The following is a 16,313-nucleotide window of genomic DNA, read 5'->3' on the forward strand; positions in this document are numbered from 1 at the left end:
CATCACTCTTGGCCTTTCTAAGATGCACTACTTCCTGTGACTTTTAAATTTCACACTATGGTTCTTTCACTGGTTTACAAAGTTCTTTGTGGGTCAGCCTTAGTGTCTGCTCATCATGAATTTGGTCTTACGAAAACAGTTTTTAGTAAAGTTAAATAATCTCAGTTTTCAAAAAGTCTAGAAATAACAGATACCTTTGAGGTAGCATGGTTAAGCATTTCTTGCCAAGTTGGATCCAGGCGATTACGATCTGCCATTAACCCTTGCTCAGCCACATAAACCATTTCCCGTGCAGCATTGTGCATGCTTACGGCTCTCTCATAGCTTAGGGCTGCTTTCTGCGTTTCTTGTTGTGCCTGAAATGTTCATAAAATAAAGGGCATCTGAGTAAACAGTGCATGTTTACTAGGACAGACATACAAAATTAATTAAATAAACAATTGTTTAAAAAAACAAACAAACAAAAAAAAACATGCCAACTTTAGAACTGTTCATGACACTACAGTGTGAATAATAGTCAGGAGGTTAAATATTTTTTATATTTCCATACAATTATTAAATTATTTACAAAGTACTTCTATGCCACTAGTGTTTAATATTTTAAGTCTTTATAAAATGGAGTTTCAAACTGTATCCAACTCTGCTTAAATTTTAATTAATTCCCTGAAGACTGATATACACAAGCGGTAAGATATATACAGAATATGCTATTTTTTTGTTTAAAGTGATTTTCACTACCATGAAGAAGACACCTGAAATCTTAGCTTGTGCATAAAATTTAAGTAAGTTTTGCTGACTACACTAAAAATAGAGAGAGACTAAATATTTGCCAGTCTGACCCAGTTATTTAACAAAATATTGCATATGTAAGATTTATTATTTCTAGGTGAAACCAACCAGTGAATAAGATTTAAATTGGGACTTCCATGATGTGCTACTTGAGTTAGGCAGATTTGTTAGGCTAAGACACAAGTTTGACAATGTTATCCCACTTCCTTGGCACCCATTCCAACATTATATTGTAAGACATCTGGGATATCAACTGACCTCTTTAGCTAGTCTTCTGGCTTCATAATATGGACGAGCTTTCTCAATGCAGGCTCCTAGCTGAGAACCCTGAGCATTAAGCTTGCGAGCAGAGTCTGTCAAGATTTTTCGATAAGCAGAGCGAGCTTCCTGAAAAATAAAGTTGTAAGATCAATGTCCAAAGAGAAAAGCAAGACACAAAATACATACAAACACTGTTTAAGTTAAACATGAATATATTTAACAGCACTGCAGATGACATTTCATTGGCATGTGGCTGCAGTCTTAAGCACTGAAACTTCTCCGAGATATGACTACAAATTCTCAGACAATGTACAATTAGAAAATGTGGATTAGCTGGCCACTTTGAGCCCTCAATAATCTGTATATGAACACTGTAAAACTGACATCCTTTTTCCACTGAATCTTTGATTCTAAATAGAATCGTTGTAAGTGGAGTTAAATTTTTGAAACTGTAATATGACTATGATGGACAGTCCACACTGGACAAAAACAAATGTTTTTTATCTGTGATATTAAAAGTATGATCTGACGCATTCAGTGTTAGTACTGTATTACTGCAAGCATCGTTAATTCCTCTGTAATGATTTAGTTTGGTGGATCTACGAAATAAAAATGGAAACTGCACGTTATTCATAATATGTCCGATTACCGAAGGAGTACTCAATACATTCAAAGATCACATTCATCTGAGAAAGGACTTGTTTTTAGATATTACCAGAAACATTTTATATATTATTCAAACTAAGAGACACTCATTCTCACTTACAATAATGTCTAGGTTTGATACTTTCCTACTTTAACTGTTATCCTTTCTCCATGCATGTCCATTGCACTCTGTCAATCTGCACATGTATTTTCTTTGCACACGCTTTCAGCAGCTGCTGGCAGAAGCGTCTACAAAATAATGTCCAGAGGCAAATGTTTTAGGCAATTGTATTGTTACTTCTCCTGGCTGAAATAATCTCTCTCAATATTTTAGAAATCGCTAAATTTGTGTTGATGTGCCGAATGTACAGTGCTAAACTCAGCAACACACTCTCAAGAGCAGTAGGGTGACATGTACAAAGTAATCCAGTTACTTTTTAAAGTCATGAGTAACCTAATGCAACACTTATCTTACTGAAATAAAAATACCTGCGTTGTTACTATTTCATCAGCACTGGCTGTAAGGCAAGAGGCATATGTACTGAGTCCTCTGCTGGGCTCCATCACATAAGTGTGAATTGATTATGAGTTGGACAATTGACAATCTGACAAAATCCTACTAAATGTAACAAATAAATACAAAATTTTCTAAAAGTGTCACTTTCCACATCAACGTGTATATTACAATCCCACATTAGCAATACATGATCATAATTTATAACTGTATCAGATAAAAGGTTGCCAAATTTATGAACAATGAATATGGTTCTGGTGGTCTGCAGACTAGCACTACAAATTGTGCTGGAATCTGTTTTAATATTTGTAATGAGTGCCTCAAAGGATGTGAATTTGCCTAAATTTTTAAAATTGATTTGCATTTTGTCATAATTAACTATTCCAAGACCACATCCTCAACCAGTATCTCTAGATTTATGAAGGAATGTCTAGTGACGTCTCAGCTAAAACAATGTTAGATTTAATAAGCTAGGTTTCAGTGCGAAGACACAAAACAGATTTTGCATTTAATATAATATTTACCAAAGTAGCTTTACTTTCAAGACAGAGAATGTTTGATAAGCAGCATTTAAAACTGCATAGATGCTTCTGAACTGGTGATATATTTTTTGTTTTAATTAGAATTAAGTTTACTATTACAGGTGCCCCAGGTGGAGGCTCTGGTTTTATGTCTTGGTTTAATTATACAACTTACTTTTAGGTTATCAGGCAATTTAAGATTTGAATCAATACTAAATTTATAAGATGCCCCCAACAGATGAGTAACAGCTACAGGATAGTAACAGGTAGGGATAAACAGCAGCCTGGGATTTAAGATCACAAGACTGCAGCCTGCATGGTGCTCTGATCAGTCAGCCAGGCAGTTTTGCTGCTGTATTTTGGGTGCGCTACCACTGCACCACCTGTGTGAGAGATGAAGTTCTCGTTTAATACCTCACATTGCCTATGTGAGACGCTGCTCTCGTATTTCCACTTGCTACTGTTCCCGTACTTCCTCACCCATGCTCCACACAAAGCCAACATGTTGTTTACATGTTACTTAACTCATGTACTTTGTAGTGACAACTGAGAGAAATTTTTTATATCGTCTTCATGCAGAGCCAGAGAAAAATGTTTATGACATAATAGAAGAGTGGTGACCAGTTCTGTCAAAAGGTAAACAATATGAAAACATACATGGAAGAAATTTTTACATTTCTCACATAACATGCGTTCCACAATCCACATGTCTGCTATCCATTCATACAGTCAAATCATGCAAAATGTGCATTTTTTGTTAAATATTATTAACAGTTACTTCCTGAATATTCAGCATTGAATATCAACAAGATACTACTCCCACAATACTGAGCATTTAAATTGAAGACAGGATATTTAAGTAATGAATGAGTGAAAGAGGCAGCCCTTTTTTTTGAATTTGAAAGGGTTGTCACTGAGACAAAACAACTTTGTCAAGTATTTTAAAAAGTAATATTCAATTTAGAGGTAGGATGCAAATTATTTATAACAGAGGACAAGATTAGTTATTTTGAGCAGAAGCTGAATTACTGCATGCTTAAAATAAGACAGAACAGAATAGAATTTATTGTTAAAGAACTGTTTATAATAAACATTAGGCACATTTACTTCAAATAACTTTTTTTAAAAAAGTGAGCAGGCATACAGTAATATTGAGGGAGCAAGAAGTTAGCTTCATGCAAGAGATAAGATTACTCAAATACATAAGAGATACTGGTGAAAATGAACCGAAAACCGAGTTACAATAATGGATGGATCTTGAAATGAAGTCTGGATATAGGACTTAATGTTATCAATATATAACTAATGAAAGTGTAAGATTCATCACAGGTCAGGGAATACATAGCACAGTTAAGAATTACATATGGATTAAGATGGCATCCTTGAACCACAGCTGTATATTTCTCTTTCATTTTCTCATTTTTAGAGAGGCTACAGTATTAAAAAATATGTGAGCAATTAAAATTAAATTGACTAACTAGATACCAACACATGCCAACAACAGAAATTTACAGATAACTCTTCTCATCACAGGCTGCATCAATAATGGGGATGAGTCAGAGTACAGGAAAGTTGTGGACGGCTCTTTTCTTGTGGTGCAAGGAGAACAACTCAACATCAGCAAGACAAAAAACCTGGTGGTGGACTTAGGACGTGCCTAGAAGCCACTGAGACCAGTCACCATTCAGGGGGAGGATGTGGAAGTGGCGCAGAGCTACAAGTACCTTGGGGTTTCACATAAACAATGAACTAGATTGGTCTAACAACATAGTGTTGCTGTACAAGAATGGCCACAGCAGACTGTACTTCCTAAGGAGATTCGAGTCTTTTGATGTATTCAGCAGCCTGCTAGAAATGTTCTATCAGTCCATAGTTGCCAATGTACTGTTACACGCTGCCTTCTCCTGGGGAAGCATCTTGAGCTCAAAAGATGTACAATGTCTGAACAAACTTTTCAGGAAACCCTGCTCAATCACTGCACAAACCAAGGACACACTGGAAGCTGTTGTGGAAAAGAGGATGGGGGCAAAACTGGGTGCCATCACAAAAAATCCCCTCCATCCATTCCAGGAGGCATTGTCCACAGGCTCATTCCACCACGGTTAAAGAAGCACCTCCGTGGATCTTTTCTGCCCACCGCTATCAGGAAATTCCATGCTTCCTCACAAAATACTTTTTAAATTTCTGTGCAATATACAGTACATGCATTTCTTTATTTTAGTTATTTATTTACTTACTGATTGAATGATTGACTATATTATCTGCCCTGCGAGTCTGTATCCTTGTTTTTTATGTTTTTGGTATGTATGCATGTGAATTTTCCCTTGGGATTAATAAAGTTTATCTAATCTAACCTACTCTAATATAGATCCTCAGTGCTTAAAGGTGATGCAGAGCCAGTAGTGAAATAATTGCAAGAAAAATCAGGTAGGCATTTGAAAAGTGTCCGACAGTAAAAAGAGTCAAAAACGTGGGTACGATATATGAATATAATAATTATATTCAGAAGTGGGCATTGCAGGTTGGCATCAAATACAATAAGATGTGACCTGAAGAAAAACATAAGGGAATAGCATGATACTGATTAATTTTACTTATTTAATATACTATTCAAGCACAAAAGGTATATTGTACTAATTTTACACTCAATTGGCAAAAAACCTTGCAAAATTTGTAATTTTTTGCCAGGATTTTGAAACCATTGATAAAGAAGTCACCTGCAATAGTGTTTACATGAATATTTATCAAAAGGAATATTTCATATGAAATTTAAAAAAGATTTTATTTTTCTGTTTTGATACCACACACATTTTTAAAACTATTGTCTAGCCTGACTTGCACACAAACACGTAGTTACATTTTACTGCTTGAATGGTTATAAATGACAGTTTTGATGTACTACTGAATGAGGCGACTGGGATACAAAACAGCCAATACTTTTTACTGAATGGAACCAAATAATAATAAGTAAAGCTTGTCTGTGGTCTGCCTTTTCCATTAAAGCCATCTGGACTGCAATAACCACTAGGAAAAGAGCTATTTTAAACATTTGTTCAATCCATCTAATAAGAAGTCACGTTTCCTTACCACAAAGCACCTATTGAAGCTATTTTTTAGTGATATAGAGTGTAACTGAACTTATGACATTTTGGAAAAAAGTTATCTTTTTCAATAAGACACACAAAATGAATATAGTAATTTACAAAGTACTATAAACCCACAATTAACAGTCAGCCCGGCCATGTTCTTGTTAACTAAAGCACAATTTAAGTTCCTCACTTTTTATTTGGAAGCATGCAATAGTCTTTCTTGTTGTTTAAGCATGTAATGAGTTTAGTAACAGCTTAGAACCGATGTTTGTTAAACATTTAATTTTGTCTGTCATTAAAGATGCACAGAATAGATTATGATATAATGGCACTAGCCAAATTTCTAAATGTGCTAGTTAATTCATAATCCTGTGCATTATACAATTTTATTGTTCAGCCATGAGCACGTTTTGTGAAAGTGTTTATTTCATATTTGGACTTCAGGCTTCACACATTATACACTTCATATCTACATTTTGTCAATTATTACTAAAACATGAAAAACGTTTCTGTTTTAATGATGTGTTTACATAGATTGTTGTAGACACGGAACACACATGAAATGCATGTGTTCCAAATAAGATATAGTATTTATAAAAGGTGTCATTTTGCTTGACTTCTCCCTCTATACAACTCTAAGCAACTGACACACAGGTAAACAGACTTGAGCTGAGAAAACTGTGTGGCGGTGGGGGGATGTGATAGTAGGCTGTTTGCTGCTTATTGACACATTTACAGGACAAAAGACGCTGACGGAAAAATTACAGAAAATTATGTCAAGTCTTTAGGCAATTAGACAATCAGCTACTAATAGCCAATTAGCCTTACTGGAGACAACTTGTGGATGTATGTTAAGGCCTACCATCGAACGAACCATCTCCTTGATTGATATAATGGGAAGATCAAAAGAAACTGGCCAAGACCTCAGAAAAAAAATTGTGGACATCTATAAGGTTCCACATACATTCCAAATACATCTGTACAAACAATTATACAAAAGGTATAAACACCATAGGACCACTCTACCATCATTCCACTTATGCAGATGACACATTCTGTGTCCTAGAAAATAATTTACTTTGGCAAAAAATGTACAAATCAATCCCAGAAAAACAGGAAAGGACCTTGTGACAATGTTGGAAGAAACAAGTATCATTAACTATAGTAAAACATAGTCCTATATCGACATAACCTGAAAGGCTGCTCAAAAAGGAAGAAGCCACTGCTCCAAAGCCATCATAAAAAAGCCAGCCTGCACTTTGCAATGGCACATGGGGACAAAGATATTACCTTCTGGGGAAATGTTCTCTGGTCTGATGAACTGTTTGGTCATAATGACCGTTGCTATGCTTGGAGGAAAAAGGTTGAGGCTTGCAAGCCAAACAGCACCATCACACCCATCAAGCATGGGGGTGGAAGCATCATGTTATGAGAGTGCTTTGCTGCAAGAGGGATGCTGGTGCACTTCGCAAAATAGATGGCATCATGAGGAAGAAAAATTATGTAGATATACTGGAGCAACATCTCAAGAGCTAAGCAAGAAAGTTGAAGATCAGTCACAAATTGGTCTTCCATATGGACAATAACCCCAAGCATACCTCCAAAGTTGTGACACAATGTCTTAAGGACAACAAGGATAAGGTATTGGAGTGGCTATCATGAAGCCCTGACCTCAATCCAATTGAAAATGTGTGGATAAAACTGAAAAAGCATGTGGAAGCAAGGAAGCCAACGAATCTGTTCCAGTTACACCAGTTCTGTCTTAAGAAATGGGCCATAATTCCTGCAGCATATTGTAAGTAGCTGGTGGAATGCTACCCAAAATGTTTAGTTCAAGTTAAACAATTTAAAGTTAATGCTACCAAATATTTACTAAGTGTATGTAAACTTGTGACACACTACAATTGTGATATAATCAATATAAAGTGAAATACTGTCTGTAAACATTGTTGAAAAACATGACTTTTGCCCTGCTCAAAACAGACGTCTTAAATGATATGCTAAATTTATAGTTTGTTATTAGGAAATCTGTGGAGGGGTTATAAAGAGAGTTTTAGTGAAGTGTATGTAAGCTTCTGACTTCAGCTGTATAGCTCATATTTCACCTTTTCTTATCATGCGTGCAAATGACATGTTACAAAACAAAAAAGCATAAAATCACTGACAAGTTGCATTAGCCTGGGAATCGGTCTTCCACAATATGTGCTGGCATTTCATAATGCAAATAACCAGCTTCAGAGCTCACTAAAGAAGATCCTTTAAAAGGGGCAAACCCGCCAAAGCCACACAAGAATTTCAACTTGTGCGACAACAGCGAATAAAAAGAGCAACATAAAAATCAGGAAATCATGGGTACTCCAAACCTGCGAGAACAGCTACACCATAAAAATACCTGTGTTCTTCCCATTCAAACGTTGTGCTAAATACTCTGTAAACTTAACTGATAAAAATAACTACTTCAAAATAAACAGGGACTAAATACTGTATATACATTCCAGAATTAACCAGACACTCAGACTTGCAAAATGTATGCAAAATTTCTCATCTAAACATAGATCACAATGAAAAAATAAATGTTGCTCAGAGAAGCACACAAAAAGCATTATACTTACATCCAGTTGCAGTTCAAGTCTATTAATCTCATCACTGGCTTGGTTCAAATGCTCCAGTTCTTCCTGTGAAGAACAAGAAACACTGGTTGTAATGGAAAGATTTTTCTAAAGAGAGGGGGGGGATCAAGAGAGCAGATGGGCGTTGGTCGCTCAGCGCAAAAACCAGCTTCAAGAAGGAAAAGTACTGGGAATATGGCCAGAGGGTCATGCTGACTTGTTTTTCACTTCAAGGGGCTTCACTACGCAATTCTTATTTTTGTGTGCCTCCTGGTACCAGGTGTCGTCATCATCAGGACCAAGTGCAAAACAACACCACGTCCCGTGGAAAGGTGTGTGTGCTGAAACTAATCACTTCTGTATACACTGCTTACACGTAAGCCGCTTTGGGCAAGGACGCTCAATTAGTATATAAGGGAAGGTTCCGCCCTCAGTTTCTTTGGAGGCTCAACCGTGGGGACAGCGCGCACCGCCCGGTAAATTGGAAGGGCAAATAATAAGTTGATCCTCTGACAAGACTGACAAGCGGGCCCCCTCAGTCTACTGGTCTGGGATGATGGCTCTGTGCCTTTTCATATGTTTGTAAGTATTGTTTTGCTTTTGTATGTCTGCATTATATTGCATTAGATGTGTTTGATTATTATAATTGATTAAGTAAATAAAATAGAAGTATTGGACCTCTTCTCTCTGATTCTTTGCCTACTTATGTTCATATCCCTGGAACCATTTTCCCGTAACAAAACACTGGTATAAGAAGGTTTTATAAATCTGCTTTATGCAGGCAACAGATGAACCTTGGGGTTAGCACCTATCTAATCAAACTGTCTAACAAAACAAAAAAAGAAAAAGAAAATCCTTGTGTTATGTTTAAAAGACTCCCTTATGTTTAATAAGTCATCTCTTCTTTTGAGTATTACTCATAGTCTAGTCTACATTTGTAGTTTGTGAAAATGGATTGTTTAAAACGTTAAAATAAAAGATTGTTGAAAAGTCCACAGCTTTCTCTTCACCATTTTCCAGTACTCATACATGTGGTTAGTGTTCCCATATTAATAGTCTGTTTAAGCATGATCATTTTCAAAAGCAGAGTCTTACTGGTTTAGTGTTCTCTAAGTATTACTTTACATAAAATATATATTTTTGTTTTTGTTACTGTTAAAAAAGATGTTATATAAATCATTTCCAAAAAAATTAAAGCATACATAAATAAGATTGAACTTTGGAAGTGAAGATCAGCCTCATCTTTATTCAATAGCCAATACCCTGCTTACTCACTGGTAGTCTTTCTGAAGCCAGAAGTATAAAATACACACCAGGAGACAACCATGAGTTAGTTGTGCTTAAAACTGGGTTGGAACAACTGGGATGACTCACTCAGTGTCACATTTTTAAACTAATCCAACAACTCATGAAGGCAGCACTCAAAGTAGGGGCAGTGACTTTCACCTGCAAAGATCAGAGATTTTCTCGTTAACTTGGTCCGAAAGGTAAGCAAGCTTGTGTTTATAATGGACTATCTATAGTAAAAAAAATCTCCTAAAAAAACCTTATTAAACATATAATGTATGTCACGTTTGCAGAGAGCACATTGCACGTTTTAAAAATAAACACAACCAGCTGTAAGAGAAAAACCTTTCTGTAGCACCTGATTATACATTGGCATTCGATGGCATCAATGAACAAATGGTAAATGTGAACAATTATGTTGTCACAGGTACTGTGTGTGCACTCTTGTCTTCAATGTTACAACGACAGCACAGGAGTCAATGTATGCTTGAAAGAAGTGGTAGCCCTGCTTGCGAAAATATGAACTTTAAAATAAGCATTTGAAGTAAACTTTGCATCACACTTCATCAGAAGGAATACAGTTAAGAGATATGATAAAAAAGATCCTCAGGAAATGTAGATTTTATACTCAAAACACTCAAAGCCAATAAATATGCCTAACAACACCAGTAAAATGCACAGCATCCACCTTCTGACAGCACATCCAAATGAATAACTAAAGAAATTTAACATTACAGTTGGAAATGCAAACATGCCATGACAAAATAGCCACTTTTTAACACGTTATATACAGTGCATCTGGAAAGTATCCACAGCGCATCACTTTTTCCACATTTTGTTATGTTACAGCCTTATTCCAAAACGGATTAAATTCATTTTTTTCCTCAGAATTCTACACACAACACCCCATAATGCCAACGTGAAAAAAGTTTACTTGAGGTTTTTGCAAATTTATTAAACATAAAAAAACTGAGAAATCACATGTACATAAGTATTCACAGCCTTTGCTCAATACTTTGTTGATGCACCTTTGGCTGCAATTACAGCCTGAAGTCTTTTTGAATATGATGCCACAAGCTTGGCACACTTATCCTTGGCCAGTTTCGCCCATTCCTCTTTGCAGTACCTCTCAAGCTCCATCAGATTGGATGGGAAGCGTCGGTGCAGAGCCATTATAAGATCTCTCCAGAGATGTTCAATCGGATTCAAGTCTGGGCCACTCAAGGACGATCACAGAGTTGTCCTGAAGCCACTCCTTTTATATCTTGGCTGTGTGCTTAGGGTCGTTGTCCTGCTGAAAGATGAACCGTCGCCCCAGTCTGAGGTTAAGAGCGCTCTGGAGCAGGTTTTCATCCAGGATGTCTCTGTAAATTGCTGCAGTCATCTTTTCCTTTATCCTGACTAGTCTCCCAGTTCCTGCCGCTGAAAAACATCCCCATAGCATGATGCTGCCACCACCATTCTTCCCTGTAGGGATGGTATTGGCCTGGTGATGAGTTGTGCCTGGTTTCCTCCAAATGTGACGCCTGGCACTCACACCAAAGAATTAAATCTTTGTCTCATCAGACCAGAGAATTTTGTTTCTCATGGTCTGAGAGTCCTTCATGTGCCTTTTGGCAAACTCCATGCGGGCTTCCATCCGGCCACTTTACCATACAGGCCTGATTGGTGGATTGCTGCAGAGATGGTTGTCCTTCTGGAAGGTTCTCCTCTCTCCACAGAGGACCTCTGGAGCTCTGACAGAGTGACCCTCGGGTTCTTGGTCACCTCCCTGACGAAGGCCCTTCTCCCCCGATTGCTCAGTTTAGATGGCTGGCCAGCTCTAGGAAGAGTCCTGGTGGTTTCAAACTTCTTCCACTTATGGATGATGGAGGCCACTGTGCTCATTGGGACATTCAAAGCAGCAGAAATTTTTCTTTAACCTTCCCCAGATTTGTGCCTCGAGACAATCCTGTCTCGGCGGTCTACAGACAATTCCTTTGACTTCATGCTTGGTTTGTGCTCTGACATGAGCTGTCAACTGTGGAACCTTATATAGACAGGTGTGTGCCTTTCCAAATCATGTCCAATCAACTGAATTTATCACAGGTGGACTCTAATTAAGCTGCAGAAACATCTCAAGGATGATCAGGGGAAACAGGATGTACCCAAGCTCAATTTTGAACATCATGGCAAAGGCTGTGAATACTTATGTACATGTGCTTTCTCAATTTTTTTATTTTTAATAAATTTGCAAAAACCTCAAGTAAATTACGTTGTCATTATGGGGTGTTGTGGGTAGAATTCTGAGGAAAAAAAAAGAATTTAATCCATTTTGGAATAAGGCTGTAATGTAACAAAATGTGGAAAAAGTGATGTGCTGTGAATACTTTCCGGATGCACTGTACATCCATAGAAATCAATGCTTATTTTAAATGTATATGCTGTTATCTCATATAGTGATGCAATAGTTAAAATGATATTGTAGCAGACAGAAGCACTTCTCAAATGTGCGGAGCCCCATAGCTGCAGTGGTCTGTGTTTGTACGTGTGTCTGTCTGTCTGTCTTTTGTTCAGTATCTTTTGCTCTCTCCCTGAAACCCCAGTGATGGTTTAAAACACACTGACAGGAGGAATTGGGGACAGGTGTTTTAGGAAGAAGCCTTGTGGATGTAGCCTTTGCAGTGCAGGATTTCACCGCTATTCAGTACATACTTTTAAATGGGTTGTACACAGGTGTGTATTTTCATTTGAGAATCACATCTGGTCCCACGAGACTAACTCACTGGCTACCCTGATTTTCAAGTATACATTAAATGCAATGAGTGCTTTATGGTCATTTAACAGTAGTATACAGTATGAAACTGTACTAGTAAATTGGCCTCATGAATGCTGAAGCACCTTAAATGTACCAGATAATATCTTCAAAAGATTCTAGAACTTTAAATCTCAAAATGCACACTTTTCTCAGACCACATTCTAGAATGTAGACATTGCGTGAAGTATCATGACAGCCAAATAATGAGCTAGTTCTGGACAGGTATGATGACCAGTGAATAAGAGGAGGAGGCAGGTCTTTAATTTAAAAGCTCGATCCTGTTTGTGTGCGCTTCACTGTTGTACTCAAATAGAATTTGCAGAAATTTTTTATTTAACAATACTGCAGTAAGAGAAATGCTTCTGGGCTAATGTGAGCTTATGTGATATTATTAAATGAAAATGGTTTCCTGTTTATTTAAGCAGGGTATTTATTCCAGCCCATTGTATGAGGAATTTTGTTATTTCCTTTGTCAAGGAAATGCAAATATTTTTTCTTGGTCAAAATACAAAGAAAGTAGCACCCAAAAACAATAAAAAATTCTTTTTACCTAATTCTCAGTCATATGAGGCGAGAGCCTATTATGGTAGCAGAATATGCTGTTAATTAACATCCTGCAGTAACAGAAAGACATTATTGATTAAATCTATTTGGAAAATTGTATATGGTATCTGAAGTTTAATAAAATAATAAAAAAATCATATGCATAAATAAAAGAAGCAAACAAAAGAATTAAGAAGCCCATTGAAAATTTGCTCAAAAGCTACTGGCAACTGTTTCCTTTGAATTGATAGGAGAGTGTCATGCTGTACCAAAAGAGGAAACCTTTTCAGTACAGGTCTGTCTGGTACTAACTGCATCTCACACCCAAATCACTATGTACATAGAAACAGAAACTGTGCAGTCTTGATTATGTGAGTTCTAACATAGTTATCATGTTTCAGTTTCTCTATTATAAAAAAAAAAAAATTTGGTGGAGGGGAAACCAAGAAGACGAGACATGATCTTCTCGGAAGACACTTAACACCCGCGAGATGAAAGAAATTGGCCACGGAGCGTCTCACGGGGACCTTAAACATGAGACTTGGTGCCAAGAGATTGCAATTTGACATCCCGTGAGAGCCACTTTAACGTCACGCGAGACAAGGCAGTGAGACATTTAAAACAAGTTCACGGACATCTAAGCTAGCAGTTGTTGAAATGCTTTTGGCAGGCAGACATCATGGGCTGCCAGCTCTTAAAACAATAACAAGCAACAAGCAGAAAAGCCAGCAGCAGGAAGCCAGCTGATGATCCGACCGCTTCTCCTTAGTGTGAGTTCAGCCCCCTCCCCCCATTCACAACGGGAGCGACAGAGACGCGAAGTGGCAAAAGGACAGCTGCTGTACAGGCTTTTAAATGATCGATGAACAGGGCAACAAGGAAACAACGCAGCAAGCCAGCAGCAATAAGACATAAGATGATCCGATGGCTTCTCCATAGCATGCGTTCAGCCGCCCCCCCTTCGCATGCAGCATTATATGTCCTGCAAGAAATAGATTTAACCACGCCCGGAGCCGGAAATATAGGACAAGTATTGTTTTTACAAAAGTTTTAAAGTAAAAGTTTAAAAATAATGCAAATGTATGTAACAATTTCCATGAAAATAATCTCTTTAAATTGTATATCCGCTAAACCAAACCTGGGGGTGGGTGAGTGAAGCGAGCAGGGGGTGGAGCCCCCTAGTTTATTAAATATTTTTGTAACGAGTCATAGCAAAAATAAAAGTAATAATAGAAGCAGGGGTGTGGAAATCAAATTTTTTTCTACTTGTCCATGGACAAGTAAACTTAGAAAATCCACTTGTCCGCCAGTTAAATTCACTTGCCCATAAACAAATAACAAAAGTGAAAAATAGTTTATTTTTTCTGATCTCTTTTATTGATACCAAAACTGCCTTCCATTTTAAAACTGAAAAAAGTTCTTTTAGGGAGAGTTTGCCACCTTGCTCTAGAACATTATATAAAAGATGCCCTTATCATTTTAACTCACTAATAAACAATGCCTTCATTATAGCTACACTAGTTCTGTTTCACATATTACAGTTACATAACAGAACACTGTCCCGATTCATTTTCTGCCATGTTCTTCAGCATTTGTCTTGCAACATATTCTCCCCCAAGAATCTTTACCATCTAAGACAGCATGGGCTGAATGCTATTCATTTCTGCTTGAGCTGCCCTGCATGGTACCTGGACTGATTTACCAAAGAAGTAAATATTACCAATGTTGTCGGGAAAAAATAATCGCGTCTAAGTGAAGATTTTTATAGATATTTCATAACATTTGGAAACTTAGAATGTTTTCTTCTTTATTTTTAATAAACTGACAGCACGAAACCAACTTGTTTTACATGAAAAATTTTCTAATCAAAAACGATCTATAGACAGATCATCAAAATTGATGTTGTCACGCAATAAATTTCTTAACTCTTCAGTATATCACAACCTACGCGAAACTGCAAAAAGATTAACTGCCTAACAAGCTTTGTTATGTGGTGAAAACATTTGCATTGTAAGTAAATGACCGTATTTTTATGTAAAAACAATGAATTTTATTAATAATATATAAAAGTTATCGATTATAATGAAAAATCATCAGATTGCATCGTAATGTCAGCATGAAAAAAAATGACCGCATCTCCAAGCGTGTAAATAGCAGGGTAAAATACTTATGTAAGACCGAAAGAGTGCTTCCCCTTTGAAAAATCAGCTGTCATTTTGTAAACAATATTGAAGACCAATCTGAGACATGAAGAACATGCCTAAGTAAACTGTTTCCGCACGAAGTACATACCCAAATGTTTAAAATTTGAAAGTAGTGAAAAAATGTACCCTGCACAGCGCACATAATTCTTTTTTCTCCAGAAAATTGCACTTGTCCGCGGACAACTGAAACCAGAAAAACACGCTTGTCCGTGTCGGACGAGTCGGGCGTTGGAATTCCGCACCCCTAACAGAATGCAATTAAATATTTGCTCTTTAACAGTACTTTACAGTGTCACATGGATAAAAGCATGGCACTGGCTGCCCAACAGTTTTTTATACACAGAAGAGTCCGATTGAAGGGATGTAAAAATGGCATTGATTGATGTGTGTTAGTGGTGGAGGGTCTGTGACTAACTGATGTTCAATTTTCTTAAAAATAACATTTTTTGCAGTTATATCAATAGAGTAGTACCCAATAATAACAAAAAGAATAAGAAGTTCCCCATTTAGAAAATAGTATTAGTTTAAAGTCATGCAATTCATTAAAATTATATAAATAACTAATAAATTATAAAGAAACTGATTTATTGTATAACATGAATAGCAAAGGTGACAATTAAAGATTTGAATTCCAGTTTGAAAATGCACAGAAGCAAAAAAAATTGTTTGCATCCAGATAAACCATAAACTCAACTCAGTTTGTTGTACATTACACCACTAAGCAACTCTTTCAGAACGGTGCAAACTTTAATTCCTGCTGTTTGCGGCATAACCAGACTCTTCATACACCACAGCACAGCTCTTGCTGCAGGCCCCACAAATCAGCTGTTCTTTCTGCACATCAATTACAGTTCACTTTTTAAACCCATTCAATATTTACATTAATTAGGGCAGCTGCACCTTTCCTGTGTAGTTAATTAGTTCAAATACTGCTTAGCTACTGGTTGATAATATCACTCCTCTACAATAATAACTGGCAGATAATATTAGTTCAGGCAGGTCAGTCTTATATATAAATAAATGATCGCTTTCCTCTTTCATTCATTTCCTGAGA

General features: G+C 36.9%; 1 protein-coding gene across 1 annotated transcript in view; it reads right to left on the reverse strand.

Moving 5' to 3' along the window:
• Window positions 1–16,313, reverse strand: part of sh3bp5lb (SH3-binding domain protein 5-like, b) — a 47,211-nt gene that overhangs the window by 15,210 nt on the left and 15,688 nt on the right. Inside the window, exons 3-5 of the mRNA XM_039768694.1 lie at window positions 8,432–8,494; window positions 1,048–1,176; window positions 195–356 (exon numbers count right to left, since the gene is read on the reverse strand). Of these exons, the coding sequence (XP_039624628.1) occupies window positions 195–356; window positions 1,048–1,176; window positions 8,432–8,494 (354 nt within the window). The remainder of the gene's footprint in view (window positions 1–194; window positions 357–1,047; window positions 1,177–8,431; window positions 8,495–16,313) is intronic.

Source organism: Polypterus senegalus, chromosome 11 (assembly GCF_016835505.1).
Source record: "Polypterus senegalus isolate Bchr_013 chromosome 11, ASM1683550v1, whole genome shotgun sequence".
NCBI classification, from domain to species: domain Eukaryota; kingdom Metazoa; phylum Chordata; class Cladistia; order Polypteriformes; family Polypteridae; genus Polypterus; species Polypterus senegalus.